Source organism: Lindgomyces ingoldianus, assembly GCF_010093535.1.
Source record: "Lindgomyces ingoldianus strain ATCC 200398 unplaced genomic scaffold BDR25scaffold_95, whole genome shotgun sequence".
Lineage (NCBI taxonomy): Eukaryota > Fungi > Ascomycota > Dothideomycetes > Pleosporales > Lindgomycetaceae > Lindgomyces > Lindgomyces ingoldianus.
This window is the reverse complement of record NW_022985256.1, coordinates 10,729-26,132: the sequence shown is the minus strand read 5'-3', so window position 1 is coordinate 26,132 and position 15,404 is coordinate 10,729. Positions and strand designations below refer to the sequence as shown.

The following is a 15,404-nucleotide window of genomic DNA, read 5'->3' as shown; positions in this document are numbered from 1 at the left end:
TATGTAGGTGTAGGATAGCAAGACTTAGAAAAGTGTTTAGGCAATAACTACACGCAAATTAGAAGAACTTCTCTAATTTAACGCTAATTTCCCTAGGTTTCCTAGTATACAGCAGAACTCTAATACTCTGCACGGCAGAACTTAGGCTGGCTGGCGGCAGCGTCTAATAATAAGCCTTATGTACGCTATTACGTTTATGTGCCTGCTCTAACTTAACAAGGTTTTAAACATTAAAGTTAAAAATTTCTACATTTATGCTAAAGAAAAAGGTAAACTTAAACTTTTACTTAACTTCTATAAAACTTACTAAATAGGTAGTAAGTAGTTATAAACTCTAATAAATTACTGCTAACTTACTATTTTTGCAGAGGTTAAACCCTTCTTCTTATATTTTACTAAAAAGAAGCTATAGCTTAATGTGCTAGCTCTTTTATATAAATAGCTTAAAGTCTTAGGAATTATAAAAAGTTATATTTTTTACTTATTTTTTATGTCTAACTAACTAAAACTTAGCTTAGACAAGACAAGGAAGTTAGTAAGGTGCTTTTAATATAATGTTAAAAAAACTTTAGTTTTAATGTAGTTTAAAAGCATAGTACTATGTTTTTTAACAACTTCTAACAAAATCTCTATAAGATTAGAGAGAATATATAGCTCTATAGTAGTTACTTTTTTTAATAGAGTAAAGCATAGTATTTTATTTATAATAGAGGCTAGAATATTAGAAAGCTTTGTTATTATAAGGGTTAAAGTTTTAAATTTAATTTAATAATAATTATTTATTATATAATTAGTGTGTTTAACAAAGTTAGAAGGAAGCAGGAAAACTATCTAGACCTAGACTATTAAGGCAGGGAGGAATGCCTGCACTGTGGCAGGACCTATAACTACCTTATCTAGCTATTATTAATTTTAAGACTAGTAATAGTATAACTTATAATTCCTAACATTTATTGCTGCATGTTTTATATAAATAGCACTGCGCTTGTGTAAACTATAGCCTCTAAAGGCGTAAGAGCTACTTCCTAGTTAGGAACGCTAATTTTAACATGTTTTTTTAGTATAAATAATAATATGCCTACTTACACCTGCCTTTTTACTTATTTCCTCTCTAACCTGCTCTCCTGTTATAGTTATTTACTATAACATTCTTACTTTTTTTTATAGCATTTTTCTAGTTGCTTATTACAGCCTCTAATTTCCCTATTTACTATAATAGGCAACATTAAAAAATTAAAAAAATTAACACTAACAATGCAGCACTAGGGTGCTAAAAAGAGATTTGCTAAGGCTCTTACTTTTTCTAGTAATACTAGGCTATAAACTTAAGAGGCTTAAGAAAGCTAATTTTCTTTGCTCTAGGGCTTAGAGCTACTACAGGTTAGCCTAGCTACTAGTGCACCTAGTAACGCTAGGCTACAGGCCAGCAATACTAGGCTACAGGTATATAAGGCTAGGAAAAGCTAACCTTCTTTATCTTAGGGCTTAAAGCAGCAGCAAGTTAGCTAGCCTACTAAACAGGTTAGTAATGCTAGGCTAGCAGCATAAAACGCTAGAAAAAGTTAACCTTCTACGCTTAAAGTATTAGTAATAATAGATCCTAAGTAGCCCCTTTTTACTTTATATAAGCTGTTAAATTTCTCCTTTATTTATATACACTAACGCCTGCCTGCCTACCTAGAAATAGAGTAAATGCTAGAAATAAATAAAAAAAAAAAAGTAACTTATTATGTTATCTAAAGTTGCCTTATAATAAGGTAGAAGTAAAAAGGCGCTGTAAGGTGTAAAAGGTAAGATAGACTAACAAGCCCTATAATCTAGAAATGCTTAAGGAGAAACTTAGGTAAGGCTTAAGCTTTCTAACATTTTAAGGTTATTTAATTAGTACTAGCAATTATACAGATTAGAATTCTAGTAGAGTAGTGCAGCTATGCTGCGCTGCTACAGCTGCAAGATTTTAGGCGCAGTAAGTGTTTTCTATGCTAGGAATTACAAGACAATTGCTTAAGATTCTATAAAGCCTCCCTAGCAGTGCTAATGCCCTTAATAGTATAGAGAGCAAAGATATTCTGCTATGTAGGTGCCTATACTATGTAAGTTACACTACTGCTTATAATTTCTTAGTATTTAATTATTATTATTAGGCTACTCTACTTAAAATATAGGCTGTTAAGAAAGGCCTTTTTATTATAAGTCTTTTAGCTGCTTTATTGCAAATTCTAAGTGTTTCTCTTACATATTTATGTAGGACGCTAAAATTAACTAAGAAACCTACAAGAAAAGTAGTAAGTAGGTTAAGCATATTAGGCTAAAGTTTTTTAGTAAACATAAGCTCCTTTTATTATAGTTCTAGAAAATGCTATTTAGTTATTTTAAACTAGAAGTAGTAAGCTGCTTTTTTACTATAATTCTCTAAAACTATTTTGTAACTTCTAAAGCTTAAATATTTAATATTTATAAAAGATAAAAAAGTATAATAAAAGTGTTTTATAATAAAAAAAAGTAAAGTAAGTTTAAGCTTAGTAAGTCTAATGTTTTTATAGTCTCTTTTTAACATTTCTACTAGCTAAGCTGCTTCCTTTTAACTCCTGCCTAGCGCTAAATCTAGGCTATGTTATTCGCGTAAACTAGGAGGATATTAGTAAGAGAAAGTAGAAAGAGTTAAAAAAACTACTAAAACTTTATAAAAAACACTAGAATTCTTCTACTTTTAGAGTAAATAAAAAAGAGAAGAGAGAGGAAAGTAAAGAGTTAAATGTGTAGTTTAATTATAGTAAAAAAATTATAAATTTTAATAAAAATATAATAAATGCTTATTAAATGCGCTTATTAACTCTTCTGTAACTTATAAACATAAAGGCTTAAAAATATTATAAAGAGAGCTCTTAGCATTTATAATAAATATCTTTTATTTTATCCTTTATTATTTACTTTTTTCCCCTGCTCTATTCTTAAACTTGTTGCTGTGTAGCTTGTACGCTATTACTAGGGCCTTAAAAAAGCAAGCTTAGAAAAGTTAGCAAAATTAGGTCTAAAGCTTAGAAAAAATAAGAATTTATATTAAAAACTTTATTATTATTAATGTGCTCTTTGCTAATAACTAAAAAAGCAAAAGACTTTTTATTACACATGTTAAACACCTAGATAACATAGTTAAATAAGCCTTAAACTCTTAGAAAACATAAAAATAAAGCTAGAGATATTTAGATTTACCTTCTTAATATTCTATTTACTATACTTAAGCCCTAGGCTAGCAGCATTTAATAGGCATTCTAGCTGTGCGTTTTTAAAGCTCTAGCAGGATCTACCTAGCATAAAGGCTTACACTTTATAGCATTAACTTAGTACAGGCTTAGAAAATTTAATAAAAAGAAGAGAATTTACATTATAAAAGCCTAACTTCCTATTAAAGTATTTAAGGTAGGGGGGCTATGCACATGTCTACATTTAATTATAGAGAGCCTATGAAATTTAAGAAATCTAACATAAAACATAGTTACGCTTATAGAACACGCACTTGTAGACTTTAATGCTGTTAGAAGTAGTAGTAAGGTCTAAAATTTCCTATTTAAAGCTAGTAAAGGCCTATAAAACATAAGATAGTAGTAAAAAGAAGACATAACTTATAGTGCTATAGCAGAATAGTAACACTAAAAGCTTAACACTTTTTTTAAGCATCTTTCTCCTTGCCTAATTAACAAAGAAGTACAAGCTAAAAGACGTCTATATTAGTAAAATCTAGCAAAAAGGCTAAAGAATATAATGTATACAGTAGAATAAATAGCAAGGGTAGTGTATAGAGCTAGGCTATGCAGTATATTACCTTAAAAAATCTAAGAAGAAAAGCCTAAATGCTTAAAAGAAAAAGTAACACACAGTACTTATAGCTTAAAGGGCATTATTTATAAAAAGAGGTTAGCTAGAGCTTAAAATCTACAGGGAATATAATAAAAAAAGTTTATAAACTTACAGTTTCCTTTACTACTTTTAGTAGTAAGTTACTTTACTTATTTATATATGCATTTCTTTTCTTTACTACTTAGGCCTTATTAATCTTAGGATGCTTATGCTTAAGCTATAGCAAAATATCTTCTTACTTCTCCTAGTAATTCTAAGATTATAGAGTAAAGACACTAAAATTTATAAAGTTCTACAGCTAGCTAAGAAGAGTAAAAAAGTGTAAAGCTAGAGAAGGTTAAGCAGACTCTAGTAGTCTAAGAATGCAACTAAAAAAAAAAAGCAGGTTAGCTAATATTCTTGCATTAAAAGATAGAAAAAGGCTTAGAATTTATAGTGCTATAAAAAGAAAAAGCTAGAGGTAAAGCTTAAAAAAAAAGATATAAAGGTAAGGGCTAATAGTATAGCTACTTTTTTTACAGCTCTAAAAGCTTAGAGAACTAAGCCTAGAAAGCTTAAAAAAAACAAGCTTCTGCTATTCTATAGCACCCTTTTTTTTTAGAAGGGGAAGTAAAGGTAGGCAGAAGCCTTTTATCCCCTAAGCATTTATATCTAAACCTTGCATTCTCTAAGCTTAGGCAACAGAATAGTAAAGGTAGTAAGGAATTATGTATAATAGGCTTGTAAGAATAGATAGCGCTTTACTGCTAGTAATCTTCTAGCGCAAGTAGTAGCCTTCCTAGGCAGGCAAGTAGCTGCAAGAGTAAGAGAGGTAGAGGCAGAGGGAGCGCAACATTGCCTGCAGCTAAAAAAGGTAGCAAATCTTTCTAGAAAAGTAAAAAAGCGTTATAAAATTTAAGCGCAAAAATAAAGAGGCTTAGAAGTAAAGGCATGTAACGTTATAAAAGTTAGATTTAATAAAAGCAAGACAGATAGTTGCAGAGATTAGAGAATGCAAGGTAGTTAGTAAGAAGGTGAGGTGGGGCCCCCCTCTAGATTAGGGCGGTTAGGGCGTGGCAGTGCGGGGGTGGCGGTGCAGGGGGCGGGTGGAGTGTTACTTTTCGGGTGTGAATTGTAGGTTGTTTTACTTTTTTAAAAAAGGTGTATAGGCGCTAAGCTAAAAACCTTATACACAACTAGATTACTTATATTATAAAAATAAAGTTTCTACTATGCTTTAAAGGAGCTTATAATGCTATAATTACTTTTAGTAATATTTAAAAAAAGTTTTAAAGCGCTAGATTAGTTCCTTTTAACCTATAATAGGTTATAATAGGCCTTAATGTAAAGTTACGCACTCTATTACTACTACTACTTATATATAACAAGCTCTAGCAGTTGTAAACCCTAAGCAATACTTTAAAACTTAGGTTATAATTAACGTACTTTATAGGCAAGTTGCTTACACACCTAAGTTGCTTACTTTTGCTAAGACTCTACTATACTACTCTTTCTACACTAATGCATTTCTAACAACACTACTTAAATGTGTTAAAGAAACATTAAATGCAGCTTACGCTCTAGGCTTTTAAACAAGATGTAACACTTTCTAACTAACATGCTGCAGCTATCTATAGGGTCTTTTAAAAGACAATAAGCAACTAACACGCTAGACAACCTTTTTAAGCTAATTATATAGCTAACTTATAGAAGCTAGATAATAACAAGAAGTAGGTAATTATTTAGCACATACTTAAGCTAGATGCGCAAGGATTTCCCCCCTAGCTAGCAGCTGTAGCTAATATAGCTAATTCTTTACACGCTAAGCAGAATATAAGCTATATTAGTATAAACTAGCTTAATACATTTATTAAGTGTTACCTAGAGCTTAAAGTAAAGTTTAAGTGTAAGTATAACTATAAAAGAGCTTTTTATAAAAATTCTATAGTAATTTAAGGCTAGTTTAACTTTATAAAGAATATTAAAGCTAAGTATAGCATTTAGAATAACAACATGTATAACTTTAACAAGACAGAGTTTATAATAGGCTAGATATCTACTAGAGCAGTTGTTATAGGTTTAGAGAGATAAGGACAGCTAAAAGCAGTCTAGCTAGGCAACTAGAAGTAGACAACAGCTATCTAGAGCATTAATGCTAAAAGTAGGCTATTTTACTCTTTATTATTTTCTAGGCTAGCAACTACTTTTTAAACTAGTATAAAAAAGAAAATCTACTTTAGAATTAAGTTATTATAATCTCTAAGCATAGCTAGACTACTAATTAGCTTAGTCTAGACTAGTTAAAGCACTTTAACGCACATATAAAGAAGCGTACTGTTAGCAGCTACTGTCTGCTAGTTATTAACAGCTATAAGAGCTATAACTTACTTTATTTCTAGTAATACTATAAAAATAACAAAATTATTACTATTTATATGCCTTTTTACTTATTGCACCTTTTATAGCTACTTAATATAAGTTGTTTTACTTCTTTAAAGAAGGCGTATAAGCGCTAAGCTAAAAACCTTATGCGCAACTAGATTACTTATATTATAAAAATAAAGTTTCTACTATGCTTTAAAGCAGCCTATAATGCTGTAATTACTTTTAGTAATATCTAAAAAGGGTTTTAAGGCGCTAGATTAGTTCCTTTTAACCTATAATAAGTTATAATAGGCCTTAATATAAAGTTGCGCACTCTATTACTACTACTACCTATATATAATAAGCCCTAGTAGTTATAAACCTTAAGTAATACCCTAAAACCTAGGTTATAATTAATGCTTATAAAGATAAAAATTTAAAAGCATATAAATAGTTTACTAACTTCTATAGTTAAGGCGTTTAAGAAGGTTTTAAAGGGGGCAGCAATAATTATGTATAAGCTAGTGTTAGTGTAACAAGAAATTACTAAGCTTTAAGCAGTTAATAAGGCTGCTATGTAACATAAATTGTATAAAAGAAAGTAAATTAAGGTAAAAAAGACCTTAATAATTTAGAAAAGCCTGCGCTTAACAGCTTTAAAGAAGTTTAAAGCGCGCAGTAATAGAAAGAAGGTAAAGAAGCAGGTGTAAGCTAAAGTAGGTAAGCTATCCTAAAGGCGCTGCAGACAGTGCAATTAGACTAGGCATAACGCGCAAACATGTAAGCAAGAAGCAGAAGTAGTATCTAAATATTATTCTAGGCTGTACTGTACTATATAGTGCTAGAGCAGGTTGTTATAGGCCATAATAGAGTTTGTTAGGGTGGGGTCTTGGCAAAAGTAAGCGACTCAGGTGTGTGAGCAACTCGCCTATGAAGTACGTTAATGCTTATAAAAATAAAAATTTAGAAGTATATAAATAGTTTACTAACTTTTATAGTTAAGGTGTTTAAAAAAGTTTTAAAAAGAGTAGCAATAATTACGCATAAGCTAGTGTTAGTGTAATAAGAAATTACTAAGCTTTAAGTAGCTAATAAGGCTACTACATAATGTAAATTATATAAAAAAAAGCAGATTAAGGTAGAAAAGACCTTAATAATTTAGAAAGCCTACACTTATTAGCTTTAAAGGAGTTTAAAGCACGCAGTGACAGGAAGAAGGCAAAGAAGCAGGTGTAAGCTAAAGTAGGTAAGCTATCCTAAAGGCGCTGCAGACAGTGTAATTAGACTAGGCGTAACACGCAAATGTGTAAGCGAGAAGCAGAAGTAGTATCTAAATAATATTCTAGGCTGTACTGTACTATATAGTGCCAGAGCGGGTTGTTATGGGCCATAATAGAGTTTGTTAGGGTAGGGTCTTGGCAAAAGTAAGCGACTCAGGTGTGTGAGCAACTCGCCCATGAAGTACGTTAAGCAGGCTCTAGGAAGCTATAATAAGATACCTAGAAATAAAACACAGGCTATCTATAGCATACTATCTACAGACAGACAGTTAAATAGAAAGGCTAAATGCTAAAGTAGAAAGATACTTACGAAAGTATGTATCTTATAACTAGACAAATTAGACAGAATAGCTCTCTATAGCCTAGCTAGCTATTAACTCAGTAGAATCTGCTACTATAAAGGAAACACTGTACAAAGCTAATTTTAGCTATTACCCCTGCTTTACACTTTATAGCATATAATTAATAGACCTGCTAGAAACTGCTACCTAACTGTTATAGCTATTAGAGCTGCACTAAAAATTAGTAGTTAAAGCTAAGGCTAGTTAGAAAGAAATAAAATAAAATGTAAATAAAGCCTAAAAAAAGGCGCCTATAATTACACTTAAGAATTATGTGTATTTTAAAACTAAAAATCTCTGCACTTTTAGGCTTTCTTAAAAACTTGTAGAAAAGCGCATTAGCCTATATAAAGTACTCTAGGCGCAGAAAGATAATTATAAACTTAAGCTTTTAAAAGAAATGTATACACCTTTAGTTCTATGTCTTAAAACTTAAGAAGGCGCTAAAAGAAATACCTCTCTTTATAATAAAATAAAAAGATATTAAAGCAGAATATAAAGTTAAATAAATAGTTAATTCTTAAAAAGAAAAAAAGTTTTTAGTAAAATAAAAAAAATAGCTTACTAGTAAAAACATATAAAAACATATTAAGAACCTAACAAACGCTCTCTAGCTTCTCTAAGACCATTAGAGGTCTCTTCTAGCTAGAACTAGCCTAGGGAAAGTTCTCTAGACTATAAAGCACTACTATTAATAGTAGAAGAAACTACTGCAACATTAAATAGCTGTAATGTAGACAGCAGCTAACCTAGTAAGACAAGCTAAAAAGAAGGAGAACTATAAGCTTCTACCTTAAGTGCTTTAATCTTATATAAGGATAAGAAGTTTTTCTTAGATATTTTACTTTTTAATTCTTAAGGAGATTAAGCTGCTTTTAGAACTAAAACTTTTAAGCCTAGATTAGTTATAGCTTCTCTAAGTTGCGCTTTATCTTTTTCTTTATTATATGTTACTTCTGTTTTTGTTAGTTATAAGCATCTTTTATTTTAAAAGGAAGCTGCTTACGCTTTTTCTTTAAATAATCCTAAGCTACATTAGAAATAAAAGCGTTATAATAATTTCTCTTTTAAACACATTTTACACACTTGTCTAATAATAAGATTAGAATATAAAAGGACTCTACTAAATAACAAGGACTACATATCTGTATTTTTGTATAGTAAAGAGGGGCAAAACAAGCAACAGCGCGTGAACAGCAAGCGTAGGCAGACTAACACAAAGGCTAATAAGGCATAGTTAAGACTAAGAAAGATAGACTTCTAAGAAGTGTTTATAGAAGAGCACACACTAGATAAAAAAAAATACTTTAACACTTATAACAGTGTAAGTAAAATAGTAAAAACGCTAATAAAAAGAGGACTCTGCATGTTATAACCTAAAATTAGACTATAAGCTACTACTTATTAGTGCCTTATTGTTTAAATAAATAAGGCTAGAGTTTTTTTATTACTTTACTTATTAAGTTACAGAACCTAACAGACAACAAATAGATAGACTTATTAGACTAGTGCATAGCTAAGTGTAGTGTCTAATAAGAAAATAATGTTAAGCGGTATAAGTGCTAATACGCGCTATAGTAAGAAAGTGCTTATAACGCGCAATAATAATTAACTCTTAGAACTCTATGTATATAGTTTAGGTTGTAACTCTTATTAGAAAAGTTGTAATTAAAGTTTAGTTTAGTTATTATTACATAGACTAAGTAGCATTGCTACTTTTTAATAAGAGTAATCTAATTATATATTTTGCACTATATATATCTCTATCTTGTTCTACTAGAACTGTTTAACCTAAGCACCTTATACTGCTGTTAAAGGGCAAACCATAGTTAGCCTATCTCTCCTCTCTAAAAGCAAGACTACGCGGACTGTACACCTGTTGTTAGTCTAGCTTCCTCACCTCTAGAATCCCCCCCACTTCTCACCTTGGCCCCGTGTACTCTGGAAACCATTTCCCTGAAGTAAAGATTGTAACAGCGCTGCGAACAGTGTAATTAGACTAGGCATAACACGCAAACGTGTAAGCAAGAAGTAGAAGTAGTATTTAAATAATATTTTAGGCTGTACTATACTATATAGTGCTAGAGCGGGTTGTTATAGGCTATAATAGAGTTTGTTGTGGTGTGGTCTTAGCAAAAGTAAGCAACTCAGGTGTGTAAGCAACTGCTAATCCCTGACACACTAATGTAGCTAGAGTGGTGAAACAGACGCAACTAACTATTATTTAAACATGTTTTACACAACGTATGCTAGAGCAAACTGCGTACAAATTAAGATAAAGGTGCACTTATATTAGGTATACATTTTTTTTAAAAAAGAATGTAAGAAATACATAAGATAACAGAGAAAGAGCGTTACTAGAGTTTATCTACAGAAATTCTAACTAACTAGCGCGTCTAAAGGAGGAGATTCTGCTCAACTTTTTGTTCTGCTCAACTTTTTGTTCTGCAAACCTAAATATAATAAGCGGAGCAAGCTCTGCTAATAATTATTAGAAATATATTAGTGTAAAAGAAGTAGTTTAGTGTAGCCTTAGTAAAAGTAAGTAACTTAGACGTATAAGCAACTTGCCTGTAGTGTACGTTATTACGTAAAAAATTATAAAATTCTCTTAGACACCTTAACAGAGAAAGCGTTTTTAATCCCCTTGTTAGCTAGCCTTGTTAGTAGAGGAGCTAGTAGGACCCCTTCTTGTTGCTAGGGGAGAGGGCCCTTTGAGGCTCCGAGCTTGGCTACAGTCGCGGGAATTAGGCAAACATCAACACCACGAAAACAACACCATCCACTTGCATTGCACGTCGCCGCATTGTCCACGTCGCACGGAACCTTGCTAACACAACATGGTCCGCGCAGCAGCGTTCCCGAATGCCTCAAATACTGACCCGCAGCGGTCTACCGCTCCAACGCCCTACAAGCCCTCGCCGCCCCAACTCGCCTCTCACGCACTCTCCATCTACTGTCAAGCCGTCAACACCTACAACATGCCCTCTGAAGCTGACCGCGACCACACCATCGCATACTCCTCTCCGAAACTGCGCCGTGAGCAATGCGTCCCTGAACGTACCCGCATGGCTGAACACTCGCAGCACAACTACCGCCGCTGAGCACCCCAACTCCCCCACTCGCTCCCCTCAAGACACGTCTCTACATCTACACAACATACCGTACGAACCAACAATACAGCACCATGACCTCCAGCTTTGACGGTGTAAGCTCCACCCCACCTCCCGCATCGCGATCAGCCCCTCTAGCACGAATAGGCTCCACCGATGGGCTCTCGAAGATCCCACCACTCCCCTCTACAGCATGCGCGAGTCTTTTAGTGTGCTAGACCGCAACAACAATGGCAGCGTCAACTCAGTGGACGTAATGGACATGCTCTCCCACCTCGCCTTCCACCCACACCATCCATGCCAGCATCGTACTTTCCCAACGGCGCCCAGTCTATAAAACTCGCTACATATATTTCCACCCTTTCGGATCTCCTCTCCGGACTATCATATCCTAGCGAGTTGTTGGCAGCATTTGAAGCCTTTGACAATGGTGATGACGGGCAAATTGGTCTCGGAGAATTGAAAAATGCGTATTGCATCCGGCACCTGAGCCTGGGGAGAGAAAGTTGACAGAACGCGAGATTGAGCAGGTGGTTGAGGAATTCAGCGGTAGCAGGGTATATGGAAAAGGTGGGAAGGGACTGGGGAGGGGAGAAGTGTTCTGGTATCAAGATTCCATTGGCGGTTTTACAGGCGGTATTGGAAATGGTGAGAATGGAGCTACTGCATAGTCGTAGGAAAGGAATGAACAGTCTGCATTAGATTTTGGTGTGGAGTGCACTGCCTCGCGTCATATGGAGTTTGGGAATTGTGGGAAGTCACGGAGGGACTGATTATGTATAGCACTTACTACATGAATTAACATCAGAACATGCAGCACGTCCTTGTAGCTATCTATTAACTTGGTCCTGACGGTGAACATGTAGGCAGAACAAAAGGAGACAAATACACCATTTCACTCACAAAAACATAACTCAGGAATAACCACTCCCAAATAACAAAAAGATAGATCCCGACGCGAGACTCGAACTCGCAACCTTAACATTAAGAGTCTTACGCACTAACCAATTGTGCCGGCCGGGCTATTCTTATTGCGATACTGTTTACTCTGCCTAGGAAAGATATAACCACTATGGGGAAACAGATAGAGCACGAAGTGGAGAGGGAGATGGGGGGGTTAAGGGAACTTTGCTTCGGGAGAAGTTCAGGGAAGGGAAAGAGCAAATAAACAAATTGGGAAAGTGGGGAAGGGAAAGGAGGAGAAACATGGGAGAAGAGTGTGGACATGGTAGCACACGCCGTAAATTTCGCATCTCCAATACTATCAGAGAGAACGCTGGAAGGCCGCTTGATAACGAGAAGTATAAGGGAAGAGACAGCGAGTCGGTGCACATGTTAAATAAAAGAAGGCCAGATTATCATTACAGTCATATCAGATTCAGAAATTACACGAAGGGCAATCAACCACCTGACGCTAACTTCTACAAGAAACTCTTCACTCACAAATCAATAAGGCGGCGGATTCCTTCCGTCTAACTCACTTCTCAGCGGCGGCGGCATCACATTCCCAGCCAACTCATATCCCTGCGGCGCCGGATAAGCATACGTAGGTGGTCCTCCTACCACCGGTGACGGCGTGGCCATTGAAGCTCGAGCACGAGCCGCTCCAAAAACATCATACATGGTGGGCTTCACAACGTCGGGGGTTATGGCATACCCATCGGAATCTACCGGTTGCGCCGGCATATTTGCTATGCGTAGTGCCTTCTTGGCCCTTATCTTTCTTCGGAAATACCATATTACGAAAATGAGGAGGAGTGCGAATGCACCAGCGAGTGCGGCAATGACGATGGTTGTTGGTTTTACGCGCGATGATTTGGAGGCTTGGGGACTGGGAGTGGCGTTAGGAACGATTGTTGAAACCGTTGAAGGTGTGGTGCCGGTTGATGGGGTGATTTGGACTAACGTTGTTCCAGTTTGAGAGGAGGTCGGTGACGTTGGTTTAGTTGTTGTGATCAGTGTTCCCGTTGCTGATTGTGCTCTTGTTGCCGCGCCGGTTGCTTGAGAAACCTATGCGGCTAGATTAGCTCTCGGACTTGCATTATGCCGCAAGATAAAATAAAAGATAACGTACCACGCTAACTCTTATTTCGCTAGGAATAGGCAGTGTGTGTTCGAGACACAGAATTCCACCATCCAAAGAGTATGTCCCAATTCGATCGGCCGCACAACAGAAGTAGTAGCCGTATCTATACAGCGTCCACGAATTCTCTGCGCAAGCTGGTAACGCTCCGACAACGTTCTTGCAATCATCGTCTGTTTTCACAACTCTCGTAAGCATTCATCTCAAACCATTTCGCAAGGGGTTAGAGAGTCGGTGACATGAGGAGAAGAATACCCACTGTTTGGACAGCACAAAGTCTCAGTACCGTCGCTTCTTTCTTTACTACATGTATATCCAGACGGACAGCAACTCTTACTTCCGCAGGACGAGCTCCCAGAAGGGCAGGAGCTGGCTAATAGTCCGTAGCCACCCCATGAAGATAAGTCGCGAGGAACAATTGATCGTTTGAGTTCGGTGTAAACATCATCGGTGGTGGAATTCGAAAGCGCCTCCATGATGACGGTGGAAAATGCAACCGAAGGACGTGCTGCAAGGCCGAGTCGCCGGGGATGAGCGACTTTTTGTTTCCATCTTCTTGACCGGTACCATCTTGACTATTGGCGACTGCGCCATGTATTTAGCGACGATGTTGCCCAAAAGAGGAGATTCGGTCACATGAATTTCTAGATTCGCGAATTGGCTCCAAGTTGGGCGGTGCAAGGGTTAGGCTGTGCAAGAAAAGGAAAGTGTGGGGAACTAATGAGAAATTACAAGGCTGAGGCTGAACTTTAACAGCATGCGCACGAAAACGCATGTACAGTCGCCTACCAAAAGTGATTGGCCACTTTAGCGAGAGGCCTAGGCCACCCCACAATGCTTTGATTTTAATTAATTGTAACTTAATTAAATTACCACCTTTTTTAATAGTTACAAAAGCAAATAAAACCTCGCGCAAAGAGCTATCTAAGTCTACTGTTAATACAATATGGCAATTCCACCTCTACAGCGTGAGCGCTGGCAAAATTTCAAGTTATCTCAGCATTCCTAAGTCGACGGTTACATATAACATCCGCCGGCTGCGCAAGCAGCCCCAGCCTATCTATACAAAAGCCCTGCGTACAGGCCGGCCTCCGAAGCTTGACGAACGCGCTGAGAGGCATTTAATTTGCTGGGCAGCAAATAATCCCTTTGCTACGCTCCAGACTATTGCGACACCGTCCAAGACCCACTGCCGCATCCATGCTAGTACTGTAAGGAGATACCTTGCAAAACATGAGTACTACGCCTTCTGTCCGCGTCACAAGCCTTGGCTCTCAGCTGTACACAAAGAAAAACGACTCCGCTTTGCTCAAATCCATTAATATAACAAGAGCAGTGACGTGGCTTGCGTAGCCTATTGTGATGAAGCAACATTTGAAGTTGGCTTAGACACTAGACCTCCATATGTACGTCAGCAGCATGGAAAAGCGTACAAGAGTCGGTACCTAAAGCCTACATTTAAGTCTGGAAGGACTACAGTCTCTGTATTTAGTGTAATCTCTCTTAATTTTAAATTAGAGCTGTTTATTAACTAGAGAGGCAAGCAGAACAATGCTAGCAAATACTGCTAGATTCTGCACGACGTTGGCATCCCATTCTATGAGCAGCTTACAGAGAAACGCGGTATTGGCATATAGATGCAGGATGGAGCCCCTATTCATACTGCAAAGGCTACCTAAAAGTATATGGACAACCATGGCATGATACAGATGGATTGGCCTCTACAAAGTCCTAATTTAAACCTAATTGAGAACCTCTAGCAGATCATAAAGCTCCGCATCTTAAAGCAACAAGAATATATTACCACTCGCAAGCAGATGGTAGATATCCTTAAAGAGGAATAGGCAAAGATTACACTAGCTGATTATAGGAAGAGTATCCTAAGCTAGTTAAAGCGCATAAAGGAAGTTATCTAAAACAAAGGCGGGTTAACTCACTATTAATTAACTATAACGCTAGAAGATAGGCCTTAACACAGGCTTCTTATAGAACCAAAAATCTTTTAATTTGGGTAGCAATTGGTCAAGTAACCTCTTTCCTAAATGGGCTGACTATACCCCTGCAGAGCTCGGATCGTTGAGTGGCTAATGACTTTTGGTAGGCGACTGTACAAGATTCGTCCGACGATCGGCTCACAGGCCTTTGACTGTGACGTTGGAAGCTAGCCTCACTTAGACGTTATATTAACAAAAGTTGCTGCACCTCCCATCTATTATGTGCAAAAATCAGCAAATTTCTTCACGCTCCTTAGATCGTTTTTTCCTCTAACGTACACCACAGGCAAGTTGCTTACACACCTAAGTTGCTTACTTTTGCTAAGACCCTACTAAACTACTCTTCCTACACTAATGCATTCCTAACAACACTACTTAGACGCGCTAAAAGA

The 15,404-nt window shown here is 36.2% G+C and overlaps 3 protein-coding genes and 1 non-coding gene across 4 annotated transcripts; 2 read left to right on the top strand and 2 right to left on the bottom strand.

Moving 5' to 3' along the window:
- Positions 1-10,614: 10,614 nt before the first annotated feature.
- BDR25DRAFT_347714 (uncharacterized protein) lies at positions 10,615-11,445 on the top strand (the record flags this gene model as incomplete). The annotated part of the gene is made up of 3 exons (XM_033694302.1): positions 10,615-10,861; positions 10,909-11,030; positions 11,146-11,445. Exons 1-3 carry the CDS (start codon positions 10,663-10,665, stop codon positions 11,443-11,445), a joined length of 621 nt encoding a protein of 206 aa, XP_033539366.1. The 5' UTR covers positions 10,615-10,662.
- Positions 11,446-11,885: 440 nt separating this feature from the next.
- BDR25DRAFT_t55 lies at positions 11,886-11,957 on the bottom strand. Its single transcript has one exon. It is a non-coding gene; the product is annotated as a tRNA-Lys (tRNA).
- Positions 11,958-12,231: 274 nt separating this feature from the next.
- BDR25DRAFT_308267 (uncharacterized protein) lies at positions 12,232-13,503 on the bottom strand. Its single transcript, XM_033691002.1, has 4 exons — positions 13,278-13,503; positions 13,010-13,191; positions 12,842-12,945; positions 12,232-12,766 (listed from the first exon to the last, which is right to left on the bottom strand). The coding sequence occupies exons 1-4, from the start codon at positions 13,492-13,494 to the stop codon at positions 12,382-12,384; spliced, it is 888 nt and encodes a 295-aa protein (XP_033539365.1). The 5' UTR covers positions 13,495-13,503; the 3' UTR covers positions 12,232-12,381.
- Positions 13,504-14,355: 852 nt separating this feature from the next.
- Positions 14,356-14,553, top strand: BDR25DRAFT_248997 (uncharacterized protein; the record flags this gene model as incomplete). Its single annotated transcript, XM_033685991.1, has 1 exon — positions 14,356-14,553. A coding segment is annotated over one exon (198 nt), but the record flags the coding sequence as incomplete, so codon positions are not given.
- Positions 14,554-15,404: the final 851 nt, after the last annotated feature.

Coding starts and splice junctions, on each gene's coding strand:
- BDR25DRAFT_308267 (XM_033691002.1), bottom strand. CDS start 13,494: ATGGAGGCGCTTTCGAATTCCACCACCGATGATGTTTACACCGAACTC. Junction 12,946..13,009: donor GCGAAATAAGAGTTAGCGTG/GTACGTTATCTT, acceptor CTAGCCGCATAG/GTTTCTCAAGCAACCGGCGC. Junction 12,767..12,841: donor TCCTCTCAAACTGGAACAAC/GTTAGTCCAAAT, acceptor CGCCACTCCCAG/TCCCCAAGCCTCCAAATCAT.